At 39.3% G+C, this 27,811-nt stretch overlaps 1 protein-coding gene across 2 annotated transcripts in view; it reads left to right on the top strand.

Moving 5' to 3' along the window:
- NOTCH2 (notch receptor 2) overlaps nt 1-27,811 on the top strand; it is a 210,935-nt gene that overhangs the window by 57,099 nt on the left and 126,025 nt on the right. For both annotated transcript variants that reach the window (XM_004380333.2, XM_023734857.1), the window contains exon 2: nt 26,294-26,375. Coding sequence is in view for 1 of the 2 variants with exons in the window: in XM_023734857.1 (XP_023590625.1) it covers nt 26,294-26,375 (82 nt within the window). In the remaining variant the exon portion in view is untranslated. The remainder of the gene's footprint in view (nt 1-26,293; nt 26,376-27,811) is intronic.

Raw genomic sequence — 27,811 nt, 5'->3', positions numbered from 1 at the left:
TTGGCTAGAATTTTGTTCAGAAGTTTTGCATCTATATTCATGAGAGATATTGGTCTGTAATTTTCTTTTTTTGTGACATCTTTGCCTAGTTTTGGTATCAGCGTTATGCTGGCTTCATAGAATGAATTTGGAAGTATTGCCTCCTCTTCTAGGGTCTGAAATAGATTGCGTAGAAGTGGTACAAGCTTTCCTGTAGAAGGTTGTGATAGCAGGTTTGTTCCTGAGACACATAGATTGTGCAGAATGCATATAATTTGTTCATCGATAATAGGGGATTGATTATATTTTTTATTCGTGACAAGTTGTGATTAATAGACTTGTTACATTCACTGCAGTAAAGGGATATTTATTGTTTTGTTGAAATTTTAAATTTAAATTTGATAATTTGGATAATTAAGCTAAGATTCCTACTTTAAGTTTGCGTGTGTGTGTGTTTGTGTGTGTGTGTGTGTGGTGGGAGGAGGAATAGCTCTTGGAGCTGATTTTTTTTTTTTAAATAATGGCAGCTATTCTCAGTTGGCAGAGAATAGCAATCCAGATGGTGCTCAGGTCTACGGAAGAGATTTAGGGAAGTTGTAACTAGTTTAATAACCATCTGTGGAGTGACATAGATGGACACACCCAATTACACAAGATCTGAGTCTGAGAACAGTTGATGTGCAATCATCCCATCAACATCTGCTCATCATTATCAACAACAATAATGGCTCAACTATTTCTTTGGGGCCACATGAAAAGACAGCATACGCACAGCAAAGGATAAGTCAGACCTGACAAAACCATAGCCCTCCCCATCCCCTTGTTCCCAAACTTCCCTTTAAGCATACACTTTTGTGAGGTTTTAAAAGAGTTCATTTTGCTTCTTGTTTTTCATTAATTTTCCTTCTTTAATACCATGTCCTTTCAACTCAAATTCTTGCCAAAACCAGGAAAGGCCAATGTACTGTGGGTAATTTTTCTACATTGTTTTCTTTGCCACTCGGGAGCCTTTACTTATATGGCTTTGTGTTGCTTTATGTGTGTGAAAGTATGCAGGATCTTTTCTAACTTACATTTTTGTCCTAAATGCTATTAAACCACCTGTGGGCACTTTCTAATATGAATTATTTTGGTTCATTGTGTATGGGAGGGAAGGGACTGGCTCACAGGGATACATTGGCATATTGAGAAGATAATATCTAATAGTTTGCAAAGCACTTCTGTGTGCATTTTGTCTTTGAGACAAGGCATTGTATGCACTTGTAGAAACTGAGGCAGAGACCCCATGAGACCTAATCCAAGGTCACACTACAGATTGCTAGGCTAATTAGGAGAACCAAAGCCAGGTCTTCTGTCTGTTCCTTGGCATATGATTGGAGCATTGTTTTATTGGCAGAAATATGGAATCTTTCCATTTTTAAAAGGTACCCTTTTGCCCTCAGAAGGTATGCTAGAAATGCTTTCCAGAATGGAAGAAAAGATAGCTACATTTTATGACTTTTGATTAAAAAAACTTTGGGGTTTTCTCTAAATCTTAGAGATTTTGATTAGGGTTTGATGGCACTGCAGGGCTTCTGAGTAAGACGCCTTTTTTTTTTCTTTTTTTTTTTTTAATATTTTATTGTACTTCAGGTGAAGGCTTACAGAACAGATAGTTTCTCATGTAACAGTAACACACATGCTGTTTTATGACATTGGTTAACAACCCCACAACATTTTAACCCTCTAAATACTCAACTTTTTTCTTTTTTTTTTTGGTGAAAATACACATAGCCAAAGATACGCCATTTCAAAAATTTTTTTTTACATACACATTTAAGTGACATTGACTACGCTCTTCTAATTATGCTGTTATTCTCACTTAAGATGAAGGCTTACAGGACAAAATAGTCTCCCATTTGACAGTTACTACAAATGTTGCCCTATGACAATGGTTAACAATCTCACAACACATCAACAATATCCTTACTCTATTTTGTGTTCCCTATCATCAGCTTCCTACTCCCCTTCTGCCTACTGGGCCTTGTCACTGGACTCCTGTACCTCGTTACTCTCATGGTTTTACTGGGCTGTCCTGAGTAAGACGCCTTTTGAGAAATTAAGATTTTATAGAAATTACCGAGCTTTTCCATGGCTTTCTGCAGTAGTAGGCTCAATCTAGTGATTCGTATGTGTTCTTTGATTTTTTCAACACATTACAAACCTTAATTTTGGGGTTCTAGTATTTGGTTATCTTCTTATGAGGTATACTTCTGTGCACAAAATGGATGCTTAATAAATTCTTATTGATTTGGCAGCCAGCAGTCAAATACCAGTGAGAATTGCTAGAGCAGTGCCATATAACTTCAGCACCGAGGTGGCTGTTTGCAGGCTGGCCATGAAGACTTAATTCATCTTTTAGAACTGATGGAAAGTTTCAGGGAAGCACCCTGGGCTTGCAGTCCAGTAATCTTGGTATGGCCAGTGTGAGCCCAGAGAATGTGCTTTGGTAAGAGATCATGTAGAAATAGCTTTTGCATTCCTTCTAAGATTCAGCTCTTGCTGAAGGAGGGTGTCTGTTACTTTAGGTTCCTCTTAGTGATGTCACTGTGAGTTGGAATTGACTCAACAGCAATGGATTTGGTTTGTTGGTTAGTGATGTAAGGCAAAGTAGAAGAGTTGAGAAGCAACCCTTGGGACTTCCTTAAAGGTTAATAGCTTGCTCTAAAGGGTCTGGGTTGAGCTAGTAATGAGTAGTTAAGTACGCACTAGGAACGAGATGTACAGAAGTCCCCTGGGATGTATGTGTAGTTTCCTGGTGTACATCAAGTTTTGGAAAGCTTGTTAGAATAGTAGAGGTTGCTGGACCCACCTCCAGAGTTTCACATTCCATGGGCTTGGGATGGGGCCTTGTAATTTGCTTTTTTTTTTTTTAAGTTGTGTTTTAGGTGAAAGTTTACAGAGCAAATTCGTTTCTCATTCAAAAATTTATACACAAATTGTTTTGTGACATTGGTTGCAATCCCTGCAATGTGTCAGCACTTTCCCACTTTCCACCCTCAGTTCCCCGTTTCCATTCCTCCAGTTATCCTGTCCCATCCTGTCTTCTCTTTGCTTTTGGGCAGATAATTTGTATTTCTAACAGGTTCCCAAGTGATGCTGATGCTGCTATTCTGGGAACTATGCTTTGAGAATCACTGACTTAGAGCCACCTCGAGGTGGCTGAGTTTTTGGGCAGAGGGTGTTGTGCAAGCTTTGGCTGGGATCTCTTCATAGCTCTTCCAGTAAGTTAATAGAGGGGATCTTCCAGATGTATTTGTTCATTCATTCAACAGATAATTTGAGTGCCCACTATGTGCCAGGCACCGTTACAGTTCCCAGGAAATACTGTGAAGAAGAGAGACAAAAAATCCTGCCTTTGGGGAACTTTAATGAGTATAGGTCAGGATTAACCAGATAGCAGTTCTGCTAGTTACTGATGCTTGAGATCAGCCTGTTCCTCTTCCTAGCCTCTTCCATTTATTCTACTTTCTTTTGGAATCTTCAAATTTAGTAATAATGATACTAATAGTATTAATCATTATCAGAGTAGCTTTTTATTGCATGCTTATTTTATGTCAGACACAGTGCCACTGAGTGCTTTACACTCATTATCTCTTTAGCACAACCTTGGTGTTTTAATCTCAATTTAAAAGATGATTAGCCAGAGCTTTGACAGAGTTGTTAACTTACCCAAGATTATACAGCTGGTTAGTGGTGGATCTGGGATTCAAACTCAGGTCTATTTGACTGCAAGCCTCCACTTTTTACTACCATGCTCTAGTCCAGTGTTTTTTAAACTGCAGGTCGTGATTACTAGTGGGTCATGAAATCAACTTTGTAGGTTTCAAACAGCACTTTGGGGAAAGGAAATGAATAGAACAGAAAATACAGGCAGTCCCCAGGTTACGAATGTCCGACTTACGTACAATCCATAGTTAGGAACCAACCCCCGTAAAGCCTATTATATTAAAAATCCAAGGTACATACGATGGTTCGTAATAACAAACAGGCGCTACTTTGCGATGTGCATCAAAACATTATTATTATTACTGTATTATTATGTCAAAGATATTTTAGTGTCTCTGCAAGTGTTTATTTAATGTTTTTTATGCATAGAAAGGTACACTATACTAAGATAAACATTTGGCTAAACTGACATTAGATACGAACCATACCTAACTTTCAATTTATGTACAAATTCGACTTAAAGAAAGATTTAGGAACGGAACTCATTCATAATCCAGGGGCTTCCTGTATTACATAATAAGATAACATTCTGATGTAAAATATATTTCTTATTGTGGGTCATGGTAAAAAATGTTTGTAAGCTATTGCCTAATTAGCTATGAGATCATAGGTTATTTAATTATTTCTCCCGCTTTTTATTTATTTTAAAAAAATAGATTAGAGAATGTAGGCCTTAAAAAAGTAAGTTGTTCTTCAAGATCACAAAATAGTCCGTGGTGGTACAAAGATCCAATGTCTGACTTTTTAGCTCCTGGTTTACTGCTTTATCCCTCACACTGTGCATGCTTCCTTAAAATGCACTAAAATGCTTGGGAATTGAATCTTTTCATTCCACGTGTTGGGAAATATGCCACGGAATCTTAAGGGATGTTGACGGAACCTGAAAAGGGAAGTTGAATCCCAGCCTGCCCTGGGTACTTAAAAATTCTACCGTGGAGCCACCAAAGCATGCAGATAAAGATGCAGAATTTCTCCTGTTAGATCTTGTGTACTTGGTGGAAGGAGGATAATAATAGTAATATCGACTAGCAGTGCTAGGCTGTAAGCGTGTTTCATGTATTAACTCACTTAATTACTGATTGTTTTAACATGGCTGGTAAGTGAACTCGGCTGTTGTGAGTAAGAGAGGGCATCCCACCACCATGAGTTAACACTTCTCTGTGCTGTCCCCAGTTCCTCATTTTGTTCCTGCTGCATTCAGAGCTATTTTACTCTTAGCCTGACTTACCTGGGGATGATCTCAGCTCTATTTCTTTTGCCAGACCATTTATCTTTGTTAGGTGGCTCATTTTGGTTTTGGTTACTTTCCCCCTTAACATAGTACATTGCTGATTTGGATCAGGGGAAGGAGTGTGCGTTGTCAGTGTGGTCAAGTGATGATACATGTTTATCTTCCATGCAGAATGCTGCCCCAAGCACTTTACATGACAGAGCTTACAGCCTGTCCAGGAGTAATGAGAGACTCTTTGGAAGTAACTTGAGAATACTTAAAAACCCTATCAGCAAGTGCCATTTAGTATCTTCCAAGCAGTCCGTGCAAGGTACGAGGATACATCAGGGATGGAGGCGGGGCCAGGATTGGTGGACAGGAGTGGCTGATATATTCTAGTTAGAAGAACCACATGTGCTGGGCCATGAACCAAGTCAGGATGGGATGAAAAACTTAACTTGTGAATCATAAGTTTTGAGAAGGAGCCTAAGAGGCCTGGAGGAGTGAAGTGATTGGCCCTTGGTCAGATGGCTGGATGTTAGAGACCCTGGACTAGAGCCCAGGTCATCATTCTGTGGCCTCTTTCATCCACAGACACGCTCACCAGTTTTCTTCCAAATACCTGGTTACAGAGAAGAGTAGATGTCAGTTACCCTGTTGTGACCTGACTCATAGTGACCCTATGCTCAGTGGAACAAAATGCTGCCGGTGATTAGTTTCCGGATTAGACTGTTGTGTTCCATGGGATTTTCATTGGCTTATTTTTGGAAGTAAATTGCCAGGCCTTTCTTCCTAGTCCGTCTTAGTCTGGGAGCTCTGCTGAAACCTACTCAGCATCATAACAACATGCAGGCCTCCACTGACAGACAGGTGGTGGTTGTGCATGAGGTGCATTGGCTGGGAATCGAACCCTGGTCTCACCTATGGAAGACAAGAATTCTACCACTGAACTTCCAATGCCCCCTTCACTTACTCTGTGTTGTGTTGTGTGTTAGCTGCTGTCAAGTCAATTCTCAATCATGGCAACCCCTTGTGTGAAATAGAAACTCCAGGAAGATGTACCAGCTTTATCCTGTTTCTTTACGTTTTCCTGACATACAGTGTATCCTCAGGGGTGTATGTGCCGTAGTGTGAGAAATGTAGGGGTCAAACAGGAGCTTCCAAACTGTTAAAAATGTATGCCCCCAGAAGAACATTTTTTGAGGATAGACACCTCCCTAAATAAATAAATATTTATAAATTTTATACATGGGCAACCATTAAACCATATATGCATGTGTTAACTATTAAACCAAAACCAAAGCAGTTGCCATAGCATCGATTCTGACTGATCGTGATCCCATGTGTGTCAGAGTAGAAGTGTGCTCCATAGGGTTTCCAATGGCTGATTTTTCAGAAGTAGATCACCAGGCCTTTCTTCTGAGGCACCTCTGGATGGACTCGAACTTCCAACCTTTTGGTTAGCAGCTGAATGCATAATCATTTGCACTACCCAGAGACTCTGTTATTAAAGCTTAATCTTATATTTTTTAGACAGTAAATATGTAGAGGTTCTAAAATTTCATCCAGTATCCCAATGGATAGTCTTGCATCTCTCCCCTCCTCAGGATACAGACACCCCATTTTGCAAACCATTGGTCCAGACTGTAGATTGAGGAGTTTAATGTCGAAACTATTGATTCTTTCATGAGATAGGTTATTTTTTCATCCCAATGTTTCTAATTTTCATGTGGAAAATAATTTTTGAATGAAAAAATCTCTTTTCCAGAGTGGAAAAGATAACAAAGGGAGAATGTGAATTATGTGAAATAGGTTAAATGTCTTCTTGAGAAATAATACTATTACAACATTTATCTAAAAAGAGTTAACAGCCTTTTCTTTTTTGGTCTGGATTGGTGTAAAACACTTGTTTGACACATCTGGGTGGATTTGAACTGCCAACCTTTAGGCTAGTAGTCAAGCGCTTAACCACTTGTACCACCCAGGGACTCCTAATCCATAGTTACCAAACCAAAAACCAGACCTGATTCCGACTCACAGCAACCCGGTAAGACAGAGTAGAACTACCTCATAGGGTTTCCAAGGAATGGCTAGTAGATTCAAACTGCCAACCTGTTGGTTAGCAGCTGAATTCTTAACCACTGTACCACCAGGGCTGCTTGGTAAATGTTTACTGGTTTGTTTTTGGTTTTTTTAAAATTCCTTCAGCCTTAACTAGACATCAGGCTGCAAATGACAGAGCAATGACATGGACAGTGTATCAAACTTTCCTATGGAATCCTGTTGAGTGATACTGGAGTCATGCAGGGGTTGCTGATTTGTGGTAGGCCTTCTTCATCTATCATCCAAAGTTGAGTAGAGCATTTAACCAGAAGAAAATAAAGTATACAGTTCATTTCAGAGTTTGGAAGCCCAGAACCATGGAGATTAGCTAAAATAAGGATATATGGAACAAAATCCATTGAAAGATTTTTTTGGTAGTTAGTAGAAATTCCATTTTTGTAATGAAATTGAAAGCAATAACGCTGGTCATTTGTGGAGAGACTCTGGAGAGCAAATTACAGAGAGATAAAACTCACTTTGACTATACAGTTAGCAGAGCCAGACAAACTCAGGGATAACTATATATATATGTAGATATTTCTAAATAATTTTATGTTTCTTCAGCTGTGGGGATACAAATCATACAAATATTAAAACAACTCAGTTCATAACTTTACTAGAAAAACAAGTTAAACCAAGTGCATGTCCTACGGAGGGTGAGTCAACGGTGTCATTTTAACATAAGGAGGGACAGTACATAAAATGAGTTATTCCGAGGCCTGTGGTTTTCCTCCAGCTGAGCAAAGACAGCTGTTGTTTCAAAAGTGGGGCTTAGATGCACAAAAAGAAGCTGCCCATTTCCTTTCTCTCTTAATTATAACCTTTTAGTTTTCTTTTTGCTGAGACTTTTCAAAAATCCATTTCCTCTAGATTTCTATCTCAGATTTCCTGAATTTTGATAGTGTTTATTTACATCAAAACAAAAACAAAAAACCAAACCCATTAAATAGATCAATTTTTCACTTCCCTTATGATATTTTTTAAAAGGATATTTGGCATCATATACCAACTCTGGTCCTTGAATTGGTGGATGAATTTAAAATAAAGTTTTAAACTACAAATAAATCTATAATAAATGATATACCTTATGTTTCTGTACAAATAGGTCTGTAACAAAAAATATGCTCTGTTTATGTACAAATAGGTCTATAACAAAAAATATGCTGTATGTTTATTTACAGATAGATCTATAACAAATAATATGCTCTGTGCTTATTTACGTAGAGCATATGTTTGTTACAGACCCATTTGTGTATTTAAAACTTTATTTTAAATTCATTCACCAGTTCAAGGACCAGGGTTGATATATGATGCCAAATATCCTTTTAAAAAATATCATAAGGAAAGTGAAAAAGTGATCTATTTAACACATCATTATTGTCTACAGTTGGTTAGTGGTGTGGACATGAAGTAAGGTGGTATTTTATAGAACAATACTCCAAAGTGTAGTGATGAAATTTATACTTTTCACTCTGAAAGACAAGAGCCTGGTGTTCTCAGCTCTCTGTGAAAACAGTGCTGTGACCAGTCTGAGGTTTCCTAAACTGGGATCCAACAACATTTAAGGGTTTATGTCTGGATAGTTCATTTCTTGGTTTGGGAAGATGACTTTTTTGTCTCTTTTTCCTCTCAGTTGATTCCTTTAATTGGAGAGAAGAAGACCAGATGAAGAAAATATTCTGTTATGGCAATTCTTGGTTTACCACATTAGTTATTACCCGCCTTCTCTGAGTAGCAGGCCACACTTTTCCTGTTTAGTGGTTCAGTCTTCTCGAACTTAACTGCAGATGTGTTCTTTGGAGGAATTATTTCTAATCAATTGAATTATGGGTAGCGTGGTCAAATGATGATGGGTTGCCTACTCTTAAGAGTGTCAACATTTTTAAGAGTAAAATCCTGTCAAAATGAGGTATGATTATTCTTATGATCTGGTTTTATTTCTAATTCCATAATTTCCTTTTGCTTCTGTGATGTTACTCTATTATCAGAAAGAAATGATATCTGGTTACTATTTTACAAAGGAAGAAATGTGTATAATTTCAGCCATTCTTTTACCTCATAGGGTAGGTTTTTTTTTCCCTTTCCTAAGAAGTAATACTGAATCCTAGAGTTGGCAGGTTTTCAAAAGTGGGGTTCTTTTGTTGTGGAGGTAAAGGTGATACTAATGAATGGGTGTCAGTCCTTGTTAGGGCATATGTGTGAAGGGTTGCTCTGAAATGCAGGGGTGGTGGCTCCCATTGTCTCTGAAACTCAGTCCTGGTTTTGTCTTTGACAAGCATGTGGTTGTTAGCGTATCTTTGGCGTAAATTTTTTTTTTTTTTAATGTACATAGCTGGTATGTGGGTGTTTATCTGTATGAGAATGTTATAATCACAATAGTATATTATGGATATTTGCAGGTTATGGTGGATATCAGGTTTTTCTGACTGCATCTCTACAGATGTAGTGAGTGGAAGGAACGGACCAGTAGGTAAAAGACTTGCATGCTAGTTCTGGCTCTGCCATCTTGACTTATATGATGTTGGGCAAGTCCCTTATTTCCTTGAGTCACAGTTTCCTCTTCTGAAAATGGTGCTAATACCAACATTATATGTCTCACAGGGTTGTTGTGGGGATCAAATGAGATCATTTATATGAAAATGTCTTGTAAACTATGAAGGTGTTTTTATTATAACATTGTCTTTGGCCAGTCGTTGTGGGTACAGTCAGCCTTCTCAGGACTGTGAGGAGTCCAGGGTTATGAACTGACTTACTGATTTGTTTGGCCACAGTTTTCACATAGGCCATAGAACACTTACAAGCTTGGGTAGGGGAGTATAGATGGAAATCAGCTGAAATCCCTGCTCATTAGGAGTCGAGATGTTAGTCTTAAGTACACTCAGTGGAGTGCTGCCTGATACCTTGCTTTTCTTTATGATGCCAGTCAACACTGACTCTGTCTTCGTTAGAGTAGGTGCCCATTACTCTCATTTTACTTGAAGGACATTGACCAGCCAACTGACTTAAACAGGCTAAATTCTGAAATTCACATCTTTAGTTAACTCTTTTGGGGTAAGATATTGTGGACCAATAAGCAACATCATGATAAATGGAGAAAATATTGAAATTGTCAGGGATTTCATTTTACTTGGATCCACAATCAACGCCCATGGAAACAGCAGTCAAGAAGTCAAACAACGTATTGCATGGGGCAGATCTGCTGCAGGAGACCTCTTTGAAGCGTTAAAAAGCAAAGATGTCACTTTGAGGACTAAGGTATGCCTGACCCAGGCCATGGTGTTTTCAGTTGCTTCAAATGCATGTGAAAGCTGGATGATGAATAAGGAAGACTGAAAAAAAATTGATGCCTTTCAATTATGGTGTTGATGAAGAATATTGAATATATCATCGACTGCCAAAAGAACAAACAAATCTTTCTTGAAAGAAGTACAGCCAGAATGCTTCTCAGAAACGAGGATGGCGAGACTTTGTCTCACATACTTTGGACATGTTCTCAGGAGGGACCAGTCCCTGGAGAAGGACATCATGCTTGATAAAGTAGAAGGTCAGTGAAAAAGAGGAAGACCCTCAAGGAGATGGATTGACACAGTAGCTGCAACAATGGGCTCAAACATAGCAATGATTGTGAGGATGGTGCAGGACCAGGCAATGTTTTGTTCTGTTGTGCATAGGGTCACTATGAGTTGGAGCCAACTTAACGGCACCTAACAACAACATTGTGTCTTCAGAGGGTGTTGACGTTAGGCTATTTTCTGTCAAGGTGGGAGGGCATGTACAGAAGCAGCTCACTGTGCTCAAATTTATAAACTTGTTCTACTTAGCAGTTCTAAAGCCAGATTATATTGGGGGAAGGGGAGGATACTTGATTCACTTGTTTTTTCTATAAAACTTAGCATAGTTGAGACTTTGTATGGTAACTTACATTTAGCTCATAGCCAAAGTGATTACAATGCCTTGGTTTTCATATTTTCGATGAGGTAATGTGTTCTTTGGTGGGGGGGAGGAGAAATGTTATTTAATCACCAGTACTACACTAATAACCACATTCAGTAAATCCTTTGTCCCTTTGCTTGAACTGAGGGTTACTTACTTTAATAATGGTTTTCCAGAGGACTTAATCCTGTTAATGTGATGAGGCGATGGTGGGAAGGACGTTCCCACTGGGCCTGGAGTGGTGTAACTGGTAAAACTCCCTTTGTAAATCTTTCTTGTTCAACACAAGTATCACTCCCATGTCCCCAGAGTGGAATGAATTTTTATTAAGGGTGTTATATTAAGGACAGAGTGATAAATAAAGGAGATTAAAATATCTCCTCTGCCAGGTCATTGTGACCTTAGAAAGCTAGAATAAACTTTTTCTGATTTTGCAGATTTTCTTTTTGCCTTCTTTTATGGGAAATTAAGGACTTGTGTTTATTATTCTCTTGGAGGGAGAGAAAACTACTTGCCTGATCCTTCAGCAGTTTAGTGTGGCAAACACTTGCCAAAGCACTTACCGTGTACCTGGCATTATAGCTGGCTTGAAGCCAGGTGGAACAGACATGGCTTAGGTGTTGCCTAGCCCCAGAATCTGTCTTCTTTTGGAACTCCCTAGGCTAGTGAGGATGGACAGCAGGGCAGATGAAATAGGATGTGGGTCAGGGCATCTGCTTTTTTTAAAACCTCTAGGATTTATGAAGGAGCCCTGGTGGCGCAATGGTTAAGCACTGGGCTACTAAACAAGAGATTGGTGGTTCAAACCACCCAGTGGCTCTGCATGAGAAAGAGCTGGTGATTTGCTCCTGTAAAGATTTTACAGCCTAGAAAACCCTATGGGGAAGTTCTGCTTTGTCACATGAGGTCGCTATGAGTCGAAAATCACCTCGATGGCACCTAACAACAACAATAGGAATTTATGACTCATTCAAGAGATTGGGGAAGCACTGGCCTTAAGAAAGTCAACACCCCTTACAGGACTTATTAAAATATATATGTGTGTGTGTGTATTTATTTTGGAGTTTAGGTTGTTTCTTTGCCCTTTCTGAGAATTTCAGACTCTGGAGCTGGAATAAGTCTTTTGGCCTCTCTGGAACCAAGAAAGGCTTCGTCAAAGGCGATGTAACTTTTCATGTTTGCTAAATCAGGTATTGCTGCAAATGGAGAAACCTAGAGTTTCTTCTATGTTTGAAGATACAAACATGGAAAGTTTACATTCTGATGTGGTCACTTTTTGATGTAGACATGTTTTGCCTTTGCTGTGGACAGCCACAACAGGGTGGGCAAGGAAAATGGACACAAGCATTTACAAATCAGACTGTGACTGTCTTTTAGTGTACTGGGCTGTTTTTATTAAAGTTACTGTTACAACTCCACAGAAATCTGAGTCATCTTGGAGATAAATGCTTGCTTGCACTGATAATAAAGAAAGAATATGAGTAGTTGAAAGGTTTATGGAGTTGGAGGACTGGTTTTCTTTTTTTTTTTTTTTTTTAAGGAGAATATGATTAACATTAAAATTATCAGTTGTTTATCAAATTTCTTTTAAGTGTACATTATTTTAACTCCCATGGGCCAGTGGTTCCAACTTACCATGGTGTGAGCTGGCATTTGTTTATATTTTGTTTGCTTTGAAGAAACAAGTCAAAAGTAGGGAGCAATTAAGAACAGAACTCTAAGTAAAAATATAAGTTTGGGGCTATAATATCACGTTTTCTTCTCCCCTTAGTATTTAATAAAGATTTGTTATTTTCCTGCTGTCTACCTTTTTCTGTTCCAAGGTTGTTGACCCCAGGGATGTTCTCTGGAAATGGGAATGGTATACATGGACCATCTCCAGATTAGTTATTTTCCTCACATCACTAGTCTGTGCTTATCTGGAATATCCTGGGTATAAGCCCAGAGTTTAGAACTTTTTTAGGCTTTTGCGTTAAGATAATTCTCAGTGATGTGTGCAAGAATTTTGAGTTGAATACTGTCCACAGGTGAACACTGTTTGTTTCTGGCTGAAGGTATAGGACATCTGGGACCCAAATAATAATAAATAACCCAAATGTTAGGAGGACCCAGGGCTTCAAACTGGTTCATTCCTGTTTGAACCCCTGCTGAGAATTTGCATTTCCATCCCAGATATACTGAATCAGAATCTACATTTAACAAGATCCCAGGTGAGTCTTATGTATAATAAATTTTGAAAACCACTGCTCTACTAGTGGTTCTTAGAATTGGTCCCTAACCAGCAGCATTAGCATCACCTGGGAACTTGTTAGAAATGCAAATTCTCAGCAGGGGTTTGAACCAGAACGAACCGGTTTGAATCCCTGGGATGACCTTAGCTTCTGTAGTCCCTGACTTTGAAACAGCTCTGCATATAGTTGGACTTTATGTAGGATTACTACATCTCCTAACCACCCGTTACACTGATTATGATATTCTAGCAACCCCTCTCCCCAGCATTGATTTTTGTGAGTAGCCTTCATGGCTACCACCCAAGGGTTTTTGTTTTGTTTTTTTCTTTATTGTGGTAAATATATATGTAGCAAAACATTTGACGTTTCAGCAATCTTCACATATACAGTTCAGTGACATTAATTGTGTTCATCATGTTGTTCAAACATCACTCTTATCGGTTCCCAAATTTTTCCATCACCACCCAAGGGTTTTTAAAAGAGGGTGTGGGGAAGGATGCATTTGGGGAAATCTGAGACTGTTCTCTGGATTTTCCCTTTTTGGTCTTGTGAAATCTCCATAATTTTATATGATAATATGTAACAATCTTAAAATTTTCCATTTTTATTTTTAACATAGATAAGTTTGTCCCTTATTCTTTTTTGGACCCTACCTCTAACAAACAGTGAAAATTGCATTTAAATGGTGTTCTTAACAATTTAAGCTAAAAGAACACTTTTTTTTTTTGGGTGGGTAAAAAGAAGATTATATATATTTATAAAATTCTTTTCCAGCAAGGGCATTTAAAAGCATGTGTTTAAAATTAAGCACTTTTTGTTTATTAAGCATTACTTAACAAAATAGTTTTTAAAAAGCTGTAGAAAGGACCATTTACTACAAGCACAGGAAGTTGGTGACAGGCAGAATTTATCCCTGATAACAGAACAGTAGAAGATATAAGATAAGACAATGAAATAACACCTCGGATTGGCCTTTTTTGACCACTGACACAGTGGTTAAGCGTTTGGTAGCTAACCCTAAGGTCAGCAGTTTGAATCCACCAGCTGCTTCTTGGAAACCCTGTGGGGCAATTCTACTCTGTCCTGTAGGATCGCTATGAGTCGGAATCGACTCAGCGGCAGTGGATTTGGGTTTTTTTTGTTTCTGTTTTGTAATTATTTTGGTCAGAGTCTTTTTAGAAAGGGGATAGGCACTTATATTGAAGAAATACATTTAGACTGCTTTGGATTAGAGTGGTGCTCATTGTTCTGTGTATGTGTATCAGTGAATCTCCTCATGGGGAAAATGGTACCATACAATGAAAGCAGACTACCTTAGCTTAGTATTCACTTGGAATTTTTATTACTATGTTTTCATGATTTACTGTTTAGATGTAAATCATTTTGGATTCCTGTCAACCCATTTCAATCTTTTTTTTTTTTTTTAACCCATAAAACACATGGTTTAAGATTTACCTAGGGGTATCTTCATTTATGTAAATTTGAAGTCAGGTGCTTTCAAAGGTGTTTTAGTTTTGTGAAGATTCTAGAGAAGTACAATTCCACTTTCTCAACTTTTCATCCCTGCTAAAGGCCAGGAAATTTGCACCGTTTTTTTTTTTCTTTCTCACTTTACTTTTCTAGTCTTTACATGAAATGAAGTCAGAATCATTTGGCACAGTCATGTTTGGGTGTCCTTATGCTTACTAAAATTGGAGCCTTTGACAATCTTAGACATGTAAACTGATTGTTGAGTTTGTTAATAGGTTCTGTCTTAGTTATAGATATTTAGTTTTCTGAATACCTTATTGAGTAATTGATTACCTGCTGAGGTCCAGGCATTGTGCTGGGTCCTGGGTAAACAGTGTTGAACCTCATAGGCACTGCTTTCAGGGAATTAGGCAGGGGAGAGAGATGGATAAGGCAGCACTTATAATACATCTGCATAGGATGCTGTGGGAACACAGAGGAGGGCGTTAGTAAGATGAAGAAGGAAGAAAGGAAGGGAAAGGATTTCCAGGTGGAAGAATGACATGCGTATAGAGGTGATCATTAACAAATGAGCCACATCCTGATTTGTGGATTTTTCAAATCTTGCATTTCGTATCGAAGAGCTAAATGCAGTAGTTTGATCCCCACAATTCAGAGATTAAAATTTAACTCATGAATAAATTTGAATTTTTCTGCAGATATTAAAAATAAAGAGAAAAAACAGTGCATAGTAGATTTCAATATACCACAGCAAATATTAATGAATTTTTTTACAATAAATCCCATATAAAACAGGACAAAATTTAACTTTTTAAAATAAAAGATTATTCTAGATTCATAACGTAACTGGAATGAATCTCTGTGTAAAGTGAAAATTCTTTTAGCAATGTCAAAAATATGCTTATGTAATTTATAAGCTCAGTTTTTGCTGATTATGCTTTCTTAAATCAAGACATACCTGTTTTTGAACAACAGTAATATTTTTCCATGAGCCATATCACCTAAGCCTTAAACTCTGTGGGTTTCGTATTGGTATCTCTTAAGTAGGAAACATATTTTCTATTAGATGATTCTGTAGAGGGCACAGAAATCCTTGGAGCAGTATCAGAAAAATAAAAATAAATGCAAATCCTTGGTGCATTTATTTGCCTTTTAATCAAGACAGATTTCAAGGAGGAGGACAGATGTTTCTCCACTTTGTTTTTATTTAAATGTACCACTTGGGATTTGAAGCTTCCGCAGTTCTTCTGTTTGTTTGGATTTTTTTTTTTCATGGCCTGATCCAAAAAAAGTGGAATAAAAAATTTAGTGAAAGCTGTGTTGTTTGAAATTGCAGGGTGCTGTAAGAATTACTGCAAATCCCTGATGTCTCCTTGTCTGCCCTCAATCCCCCTATTTTTGGTAATAATGCAAGCAGTCATTTTAGAAAACTTTGCTTTGTTCATTTTACTGAGCTTCTTCCAGATGCTATGTGCCAGAAGCAACAACAAGCCAACCACAGCCAGATCCTGGGGTGTTAACTCAGACGTCATCTCTCTGAAATACTGCTACTTGAAATTTGCATAAATGTTGAAGAGAAAATTAAAAGGGCCTTGTATAACCCCTCTTCACATATTGCAGGAACCCCAGCCATGTGGGGCATTAAAATGTCTTCTGAGTGAGCAGTAGCTACACAAACAGATGCCACACTGCAGACAGAGGGAGCAAGATATGAAAAAAATCATGTGAGACTCACAGCACACAGACACTTATTTGAAGAGGCTACAAAGCAGCAAGTAATGCCAATTTAAAATGATTACATGTTAATGCAACAAGTGAAACACACTGAAGGGCTGCTCAGATTACACCCAGCTGGGGTGCCGACTTAATTATTCATGTTAGAGATACCTAAAACAAAGGAAGGCTTTTAAGTGAGTGATGTGTAGCTGGCATGATACTGAAAAGTCCTGGATAACCTAGGTACATGCCTAGAGGAAATTTTAAGGAAGATTCCATCAAGTCTGGATATTATTGGCCTGTCCCTAAATGGGCAAATTCCTGAGGCACTGGTACTGACTGGTTAAAATCAATGATAGTTTATTCTGTTGTTTGTAGCATTTATATACAAATGAGGCTGATAAACTGGAATAAATACTAGAGCCTTATCTGGACAAACTTAAACAGTTAGGACTAAACACAAGGGTTCATGTATTTTGTAAAGATTCTTTTTGGAGTGATTCTGAGATTGATACTAAAAGAGTATGCTGTGGGTATATAATAAAAGCAATTTTTATATTGTTCGTGTATTTATCTCATTTGGGTAGGTCAAAATCTCTCTGCCCTTATCCCCAACTTTTATCAGTTAGGTTATAGGGACTGTGAGGACCGGAATTGTTTTATTGGTCTTTGATTACCATGTAATGTCTAGTAGAGTCCCATGCTCAGAGTAACTGTTCAACAAATATTAACAGCACCGTATTAAAATTGAATGAAATTTTTGTTCATATTTAGTGTTTATTTTACTTTTAGTGAATCACTCTTTTTTTGTTTATTTCATCATGCTTGCAGTGCTATACCTCTTTTTTTAAGTGACCTGTGGAGTTTTTGTGGTAATGGCCACTTGTGACCCAACGCTTAAGTGCTTGACTGCTAACCGAAAGGTTGGTGGTTCGAACCAAGGCTTCGAACCAGTTCTTTCAGGTTCAGTCATGGCCGAGGAAGCAAAACCAGAATAGACCCAAATTTTTTAAAATTTGGGTGAACTGGAACCATAACCAGAATAGGAAAAATTATGGGTCAAAGCCTTGCTTAGAAACCTAATCTCCCTCTTAGAAAACAAGGGCAATGTATGCATTGCATAGCAACTAAATCTCTTGCCCATCAGATTTTGAGCAGAGTCAGAAACAGCAGTGCCTCACTCAAAAATGGTGGCCAACTGCACAGCTTTGAATGTGTGTTGCTTTCCACAGTCCTACCAATAATCCGATTCCAGGCATCAGGCTCCTGAAAGGGCTCACTGTACCTCTTCTGAGTCTCCCATTCCAGGGCTTTCACGTGTAATTTTTCCCATTCTGGTTATCATTCTGGATCACCTAAATTGTAAAAATTCAGGTCTGTTCCAATTTTGCTTCATCAGCCATCACTGAAGCCCTGGTTCAAACCTACCCAGTGGCTCCTCAGGAGAAAGACCTGGCAATCTGCCTCTGTAAAGTTTACAGCCAAGAAAACCCTATGGGGTGGTACTGCTCTGTCACATGGGGTCGCTATGAGTCAGAATCGACAACACCCAACAACAGTAACATCTAGTGATGGTAAAAAAAAAAGGTTGTCATTGAGTCAACTTGGATTCATGGCAACCTCATGTATGTCAGAGTAGCACTGTGTTTCATAGGGTTTTCAATGGCTGATTTTTCAGAAGTAGATCACCAGGTCTTCTGAAGCACCTGTGTGCAGTCTCAAATCTCCAACCATTTCGTTAGCAGCCGAGCATGTTAACCATTTGTACCACCCAGGGACACCGTTGATTGTAAGGGGAAGAATTTATTCCATTTATTGATATCGCGTCCTAAATTAGCTAGTGCTTTCCAACTTTTCCAGGTTTCTGAGTTTGTTTAAACAGGAGTTTGATTAATATAACAAGTTTCCTTAAAGGTGTTGTTTATTTATGTAATCAGTTACCAGGAATTTAAGCACCTACTATTTGAATTACAGGCTTGGCATTTCTGTAGCTGAAAGAACTCAAGGAAAAATTCAAGCTTCGAGTTGCAATAGTGAAGGTTTCTATGGGGGAAAATATTAAACGACACAGGAAGCATCAAAAGAAAATGGAAGGAATACACAGAGTCATTATACCAAAAAGAATTGGTTGACATTCAACCATTTCAGGAGGTAAAAGAAAATGGAAGGAATACACGGAGTCATTATACCAAAAAGAATTGGTCAACATTCACCCATTTCAGGAGGTAGCATTTGATCAGGAACCAACGGTACTGAAGGAAGAAGTCCAAGCTCCACTGAAGACATTGGGGAAAAACAAGGCTCCAGGAATTGACAGAATATCAATTGAGATCTTTCAACAAACGGATGCAGCACTGGAAGTGCTCACTCACCTATGTCAAGAAATTTGGAAGACAGCTACCTGGCCAACTGACTGGATCCATATTTATGCCTGTTCCCAAGAAAGATGATCTAACCAAATGCAGAAATTATTGAACAATATCTTAATATCACGTGCAAGTAAAATTTTGCTGAAGATCATTCAAAGACAGCTGCAGCAGTATATCAACAGGGAACTGCCAGAAATTCAAGCTGGATTCAGAAGAGGATGTGGCATCAGGGATATCATTGCTGATGTCAGATGGTTCCTGACTGAAAGCAGAGAATACCAGAAAGATGTTTACCTGTGTTTTACTGACTATGCAAAGGCATTCGACTGTGTGAATCATAACAAATTATGGATAACGTTGCGAAGAATGGGAATTCCAGAACACTAAATCGTGCTCACGAGGAACCTGTACACAGATCAAGAGGCAGTTGTTCAAACAGAACACGGGGATACTGCATGGTTTAAAGTCAGGAAAGGTGTCCATCAGGGTTATGTCCTTTCACCATACCTATTCAATCTGTATGCTGAGCAAATAATCCGAGAAGCTGGACTCTATGAAGAAGAAGGGGGCTTCCTCACTGGAGGAAGATGCATTAACAACCTGCATTACGAGGCTTGCTGAAAGTGAAGAGGACTTGAAGCATTTACTGATGAAGATCAAAGACCACAGCCTTCAGTATGGATTACACCTCAACATAAAGAAGACAAAAATCCTCACAGCTGGACCAATAAACAACATCATGATAAACGGAGAAAAGATTGAATTTGTCAAGGATTTCATTTTACTTGACTCCACAATCAACACCCATGGAAACAGCAGTCAGGAGATCAAAAGTCGCTTCGCATTGGGCAAATCTGCTGCAAAAGACCTCTTTAAAGTGTTGAAAAGCAAAGATGTCACCTTGAAGACTAAGGAGTGCCTGACCCAAGCCATGGTGTTTTCAGTCGCCTCATATGCATGAGAAAGCTGGACAATGAATAAGGAAGACCAAAGAAAAATTGATGCCTTTGAATGAATTGTGGTGTTAGAGAAGAATATTGAATATACCGTGAACTTCCAAAAAAATGAACAAATCTGTCTTGGAAGAAGTACAACCAGAATGTTCCTTAGAAGCAAGAATGACGAGACTACGTCTCACATACTTTGGACATGTTATCAGGAGGGATCAGTCCTTGGAGAAGGACATCATGCTTGGTAAAGCAGAGGATCAGCAAAAGAGTGGAAGACCCTCAACGAGATGGATTGACACAGTGGCTGCAACAGTGGGCTCAAGCATAACAACGATTGTGAGGATGGTGCAGGACCGGGCAGTGTTTTGTTCTGTTGTGCATAGGGTTGCTATGAGTCAGAACTGACTCAACCGCACCTGACAACAACTATTTGCATTAGCCTTTCTTGAGCTCTATCTGTGTAGCAGGCATTGTTCTAGACACCTTAATTGTATTAATTTACTTAACCCTCACCACAGCTCTCAGAGAGATTATCTTTATTTTACAGATGAGGAAATTTGAAGCACAGGGAGGATCCAGAGATAGTAAATGATGGCGCTAGAATTCAAGCCCAGATTTGTCTGATTTCAGGGTCCACACTTTCAACCACTACACTGTACTGCCTTAAATATACAGAAAAGAACAAATGTTTTCTATCCTCTAGGAACTTAGAAGTGAAAACTTAGAGAGCTAGAGGAGAGTATAGAATTAAATGCTGCATTGTGAGTTATGAGTGTTACTCAAGAGGAGAGGGAGATCTGTGAGCATGAGAACCACTCAGGGAGGTTTTGTGGGCAAGGCAGGAGGTGAGCTGGGCCTCAGGAGGAGTGGGTAGAATTTAGATAGTGAAGGGGAGAAGGAAGCAGTCAGAGGAAGCTGAGAAGCAAGTGGAGGCATGGTAATGAGTTTAGTGCTGATTCGTTCAGGCAAGAGGGGATAAACTGAGCAATGACTGTGTTAAAAGTGGTAGGAGATAATACTGAGCAGGTAAGGTAGACTCCCTGGGAGAAAGATGTGGCAGTCTGCTTCCATAAAGATTACAGCCTTGGAGACTGTATGGAGTAGCTCTACTCTGTCCTGTAGGGTCGCTGTGAGTCAGAATTGACTCCATGGCAGTGGGCTTTAAGGTAGCTCCCATCTTGAAGGCCTGAGTGAAGGTTTAGCCTGGAAGAAGTACAAAATGGCCTGTCTCTGGAGGAAAAAGTGCCGTGGCTCAGTGACAGGGCACTTGCTTTAGCATGGCCCAGACCACTCAGCTGGTTCTTCGGAGAATCAAACTGAGAGGAATTTCTGAGAATTGAGTAAGAACCGAAAGCCGTTGTAGGTTAGACAGCAGTGGAGTGACACGCTGGAAGTGGTGCTTCTGGAAGGTTAGATGCAATTAGAGTAAAATCCTTACCATTTTGGGGGAGCTGGAAAAAATGGATATCTTCATTCTAGTCTAAAAATGGATGCTGTGAATAAGCTTATTTAAGAAAGAAAGGAAAAAAAAAGAAAAACCCTTTGTTCATTGAGACATTTCACAACTTTGACATTTTTCAAACATACATAAATCTGAGTGTGTCATTCTCCTTGCTTAAGACAGCCACATAGCTCACCCTCACATTTAGAGTAGAAGCCTTGATCCTTACCATGATTGAACCCCTCCCTGCCTGCTTCCTGTACCTGTTCCTTTCCTCCTCCCTGTTGCTTACTAATCTCTAGCCACAGACCTGGACCACCTGCCTCATTCCCATCTCAAGGCCTTTACACTGGCTGCTTCCTCTGCCTGGGCTGCTCTTCCCCCATATCTCTGAACGACTCTTAGCTGAAAGGACACCTCCCTAGAGAGGCCTTTCCCAGGCACCCTATCTAAAGTAATCCCCTCCACCCCAGCCTCCGTGATTACTTTTTATCCCATTACTGGGTTTGGTTTGCAGCATAACAGTTATCACTGTCTAAAATGATTTTATTTATTGATTTATTATCTGCCTTTCCCAAATAGGAATAAGGTTCCTAAGGATAGGGACTTTGTTTCATTAACCATGTTATCCCTGACTTCAGGGCCTGTGTCTGAAATAGTAGATGCTCAGTGTGTTCTGAATATCAGGAGGCTAGTCCCCAAAGAAGGAGCCAGGTGGTGCAGTGGTTAAGCACTCAGCTGCGAACTGAAAGGTCAGTGGTTCAAACCCACCAGCTACTCCGAGGAAGAAAGATGTGGCGGTCTGCTTCCATAGAGATTACAGCCTTGCACACCCTATGGGGCAGTTCCAATCTGTCCTATAGGGTCACTATGAGTCAGAATCAACTTGATGGCAGTGGGTTGGGTTAGTTCCCAAATACACCACACTCAATATGTGTGAAAATTATAAATTGACTTCTAGATTTTGTGTCACATTGCCAAATGATGGAGTGACTAGATTGAAATTTACTGCTTCTCTTTGTTTGTGCTTTTTTTTTTTGGTGGGGGAGTTGGGGGTAGGTATGCACATATAAATACGCAGATGTACACACACACACACACACACACAGAGTACGTAAGACTGATTTCAGTCAGCCAGCAATTACTGAGTGTCACTCTTCATAGCTTAAGATGAAAATTTGGGAGAAAAAGTCACTCTTTTTGTGACTAGTTTCTCTGAGTCTATTAAAACATGAGTCTAATCATCAGTTCAACAGCTATGGTAGAAGCATTTCATTTTTTACTCTACAAATGTGAATGATGTTGACTTTAGTTGCTTTGTTAAATTTGAATGTTTTACATGGAAATATTTCCAGTGTTTTATACTGGAAAAAAATTACATTGAATTTTGAAATGAGGTCTTTCCCAGTTTCACCTTCATGGCTTTGTGTTATCAATGTTTTAACTTTTCTTTGTATGGCAAATAATTACAGTGTTTATTTAGAAATAGCCCCTGAGCAAAGTCATAAGTCTCGAATTTTTATTTTTCTTTTGTTTATTCAGGCAGTATATTATTATCATCTAGGTTATCCAAGATCTTTAGTGTATTATTACAGAGTTTTAGGAAATTCTTTAAAGTGACCACTCATGGCTTAGTACGGTTGTTCTCAAAGTGTGATTCCCCCAGCCAATAGCATCAGCATCACCTGGGAACTTGTTAGGAATGCAGATTCTCAGGCACCACTCTAGACCTACTGAATCAGAAGTTTTGGGAGTGGGCCCAGCAATCTGTGTTTTAACAAGTCCACCAGGTGTTTCTGATGCACAGTAAAATTTGAGAACCATGGCTTAGTAAATGTTAAAGGTTCAAGGTCACATAATCCCACAGATTAGCCAAGTGGCATTAATTATTAGCCTGGTTAAGCCCACCTCCTTTGAGGTCACTGGATTTGATTGGTTCTCTAAGGCTAGGCTGTAAAGTTATTTGCTAGATTGCCACATATTGACTTTGGGATGTTTGTATTTTTCTGAACCTGTCAGTGTAATGATTTCCCAGGACACTTTATGGGAACAGGCTGTGATTTTTGTACCCATGGCTTTCTGAGCCATGGGTGACTGGGCCCTTACACCTCCTGGGTAGAGTTCTCCAGGTCCTAGGCATGCTGTTCATGCACTTGAATGAGGGAGGTGTCACTGTTGGACGACAGAGGACCTGCAGGTGCATTTCAGTCACCCCTAGTTTAGTTTATGGGTAGAGAAACTGAGCACCCCTGAAGTTGTGCTTTACTTGAGGTTGCACAGCTAGTTAGGGGTGGAGGAGGGATTTCAGGTCTCCGGACTCTCCACTGTACCAAGATTCCTGCAGGGGGAAGGACAGAGCTGCATACAGCGTGCTCTGTGCCTGGAGGACATTCCTTTCCTACTGCGAGGTTTTCATTTTTATTTAAATTAAAAAAAAAAAGCAAATAGAAAAAAATATATATAGAAAGCCAGGAAGTTTTCGTTGAAACTAATAAAAGTGTCTAAAGAGAATAAAAAAATCAGTTTGAGAACTTTGGTATGGAGGAAATAACCTGACATTAACTTTTTAATTATAGTTGTGGCATTGGGCTTATCAGTGTGGGAAGAGGGAGCATTTGAGCCCTACAGGGAAGTGGAATATGGACAACAAGATGATCCTCTTCCTGAATCTGCCTGCTTGGCCCACAGCCTAATGACTGCTTGTGTGCTTGCAACAGCTGGCATGGAGATGGGCCTGGCCTCAGTAAGAGAGCCGGGTCCTAGGCTCAACTCGTGGTGTGATGCTTCATGAGGAAGCCTCTTAACCTCTTTGGCCTTCACTTTCTGTTAAATGCCTATAATAATACCTATCCTGTCCATCCTGAGAAGGAGAGTGTAGGCTAGCAGGAAGCTGTGTAGTACTGCAGTTAGGAGCACAGACTCTGGATCTAGACTTCCTAGGTTCAAGTTCTGGCTCTGTTAACTCAGTGGCGTGACAATAGACAGGTCACTTATCCTCTTGGTTCCTTCACCTGTGGAATGGGTATAGTGGACTTTACTGTGTCATAGGATTGTTGTGAAGATTGAAGTAGTTATGTAAAGTACTTAAAACAGTGCTTGGTGTTTAGTAAGTGCTACGTGGAGCCCTGGTGGCGTAGTGGGGAGCCCTGGTGGCTTAGTGGTTAAGAACTCGTTTGTTAACCAAAAGGTCGACAGTTTGAATCCACCAGCTGCTCCTGGGAAACCCTGCGGGGCAATTCTACTTTGTCCTATAGGGTTGCTCTGAGTCGGAATCTACTCGATGATAATAGGTTTGGTTTGTTTAGTTTGGTACGTGTTAGTAAAGGAGCCCTGGTGGCGCAGTGGTTAAAGAGCTTGGCCACTAGCTGAAAGGTTGGCAGTTTGAATCCACCAGCCGCTCCGCAGGAGAAAGCGATCGACTGCTAATCTAAAGGTCATCAGTTTGAAACCACTTTTTCTGCAGGGAAAAGATGTGGCAGTTTGCTTCTGTAAAGATTACAGCCTTGGAAACCCGGTGGGGTCACTGTGAGTCAGAATCAACTCGACGGCAATGGGTTTGGTTACGTGTTAGCAAGCAGCCCTGATGGCACAGTGGTTAAAGAGCTTGGCCACTAGCCGAAAGGTCGGCAGTTTGAACCCACCAGCTGCTCCGCAGGAGAAAGATGTGGCAGTCTGCTTCTGTAAAGATTATAGCCTTGGAAACCCTCTGGGGCATTTCTGCTCTGCCTATGGGGTTGCTATGAGTTGGAATCTGCTCGACAGCAGCTGTTTTATTTTTATTTTTTATGTATTAGCAAGTACAGTCAGAATGCTCCTTACAGTCAAGGATGGGGAAACTTTGTCTTGCCTACTTTGTCATCAGGAAAGACCAATTACTAGAAAAGGGCACGTCCTCTTTGGTAGAGGGTCAACAAAAACGAGGGAAACCCTCCATGAGATGGATTGGCACGGTGGCTGCAACAGTGGGCTCCAACATACCAAAGATTGTGAGGATGACATAATACCAGGCAATGTTTTTTCTATTATACATAAGGTCACCATGAGTCAGAGCCGACTTGATGGCAGCTAACAACAACAGTGTGTTAGCTTGCTTGAGTCCCCGGGTGAAGCAAATGGTTGAGCACTCAGCTACTAACCCAGAGGTTGGCGGTTCAGATCCATCCAAAGGCACTTTGGAAGAAAGGTCTGTTGATCTACTTCTGAAAGGTCATAGCTATTGAAAACTCTATGCACAGTTCTACTTGGAAACACATGGGGGTCACCATGAGTTGTTGTCAACTCGATGACAACCTTTTTTTTTTTTTTGGTTTATGTGTTAGCTGTTATTGTTATTTTTAAAAAAATATTATTTTAAGGATGAGATGCTATTTCTGTAAACATATTCTTAGGTGATTCCACCACTTGGTACAGTATTGGACAAATATGCAAGTAATTGTTAAGGGAGGGGTTGTTCTGACATCCAGTCTGTGCCTGGACCCTGCTGTGAAAAGAAGCTTGTTTTTTCATCTCTTTTGTGATCCTCTCAAAGTTAGAGATGATGTCTTATTCATACAAATACATTTTCTAGCTCCTCTTTTCCCTCTGGATCCTAATTATAGTGCATGGTACATACTAAGCTCTCAACTGTAGTTCGTTGAATGAATATTGTTGATGTTTCTGATTATTTCTGTTCTGAAACTTCACCTGAAGGCTTAAGTAATTCATTAATATGGTGACCTAATATCCACCCAGGTCTCCTAAGCATTCATTAATGAACCTTTCCGTTACTCATCTGAAGTGTCCAAATCCTAAGATGCTGCTCATGGCATAGCATGGACTTTATAGCTTTAATTTTCTTCGTAGCTTTGGGAGATAGGAATGTAACAGCTGGGGAGATTTAAACACAGAGAACTAAGAGCCTCATTGGAGACCACAAAGCAGTTACTAGTGGGAAGACGCCCTTGGGGTGAGTCTTTCTAGGACCCAGGAACCTAAATGATAACCTGATTAAAACTCTAGAGGAAATTCAGGTCAGATTGGACGTGGGACAGAATTTTTACCCGGATTGGATTACACTTCCTTCGGTGTCTGAGGGCTGTATGATTAGGGACTTATTTCTGATTTGTTTTTGTTTTTATTTTTAGCATTGCAGTGTCGGGACGGGTATGAGCCCTGTGTAAATGAAGGAATATGTGTTACTTATCACAATGGCACAGGATACTGCAAGTAAGTTTTTCTCTGGATTTTCTCTTCTTCATTTTATTTTTCCACAGTTAAGGACGCTGGACATGATTGGGTTCTACTGTTGTCTTAATAATTTTATGAAATGTCACTGGTTCTCTAACTTTTCTGATGCTTTTTTTGTGGAGGGGTGTTTAAAGTGGAATCAGAGGAAAAGTTTTGATAAATAGTTAATATGAACTTCTTACTATCTTACTGTTGCTATTTTCATTGTGAAAAAGACTTTTCAATGAGTGGGTAGTTAATGTATATTGAGTACATTGTCTTGCATTTTTCAGTATCTCATATCTACTGTTTAAGGCCAAGCCTTGGTATCTCCCCTCAACATGTTAGCCATGGTCTTGTTCTTAAGTCAAACCTAACAGATACTAGCTTCAGTTCTGCCTGATGTAAGTGAATATTACAGTCCAAGAGACCTTTTCTTTCTTAGTGTAAAAAAATTCAATTCTTAAAGTGAGACTGTGAGAGAGAAAGCTGTGTGCATATGTGTAGGGATGTGGTGGGGAGCAGGGGCTGTAGGTGCATGTCAGGATATGGTGTTAAAAGACTAAGAAAGAAGGAGGAAACATAGGCTAGGGTGCTCAAGAGCATTTTCTTTTTCTAAAACCATCCAGTGTAGCCAGATGTTTTATTTGTTTGAGGAAGGTTGTGAGATAATTTCATAGACAACTTCTCTAGGTTTCCTAAGGACCATTTTCCGCCTTCTAGGTCAGTTGAAAATTTCCAATAGGAACATATCCATTCTATTTATATGATGAAAAATATTGGAAAGATAAGACTTGATGATATAAAATTTCTCTTTAACACTTTTGTGGATTGTGTTTGTTCTTTACTTTGGGGGAGGTATTTGCTTGATAAGCCTTTTAAGTGAGTTTATGCAACACATTTTTGTTTCTTCTTTGTATATTTAATTGAACACTGTAAATATAATTATGACATTTTCCTTATCAAGCCCATTCTGATACTAGAATCTAAGTTCTTTAATGTCATAAACAGGAATTTTTCCAGGTCAGAAACAGTTTTCTTAACCAAAAGTAAAAATATTTTAAGCTGTGATGACAGTAAAGTTTAACAATAGGCTGTTTGGATTGGGGTAAAGATAACATTGGAAATGAAGTTTCTTATGTAACTGATTATGGGCTGCCCTCTTAGTTTTTCTAAGTGAAAAAAACACGTGTGGTACATTCTCCTCTAAGAATGGAAATGCAACTGGAGGTGATAAGGAAGGGCACACCATACCTTAGGCCTTGTTTATTCACTTAGTGGCATCTGGTGTCTTAGTTACTTGTTCGGCTCTCTTGTGGCAGTTAACTCATTATATTATCATTATTATTTTTTTAATTGTACTTTAGATGAAGGTTTACAGAACAAATAGTTTCTCATTAAACAGTTAGTACACATGTTGTTTTATGACAATGGTT

Source organism: Trichechus manatus, unplaced genomic scaffold, assembly GCF_000243295.1.
Source record: "Trichechus manatus latirostris isolate Lorelei unplaced genomic scaffold, TriManLat1.0 scaffold00073, whole genome shotgun sequence".
Classification (NCBI taxonomy): Eukaryota; Metazoa; Chordata; class Mammalia; order Sirenia; family Trichechidae; genus Trichechus; species Trichechus manatus.
This window is presented reverse-complemented; position numbering and strand designations above follow the sequence as displayed.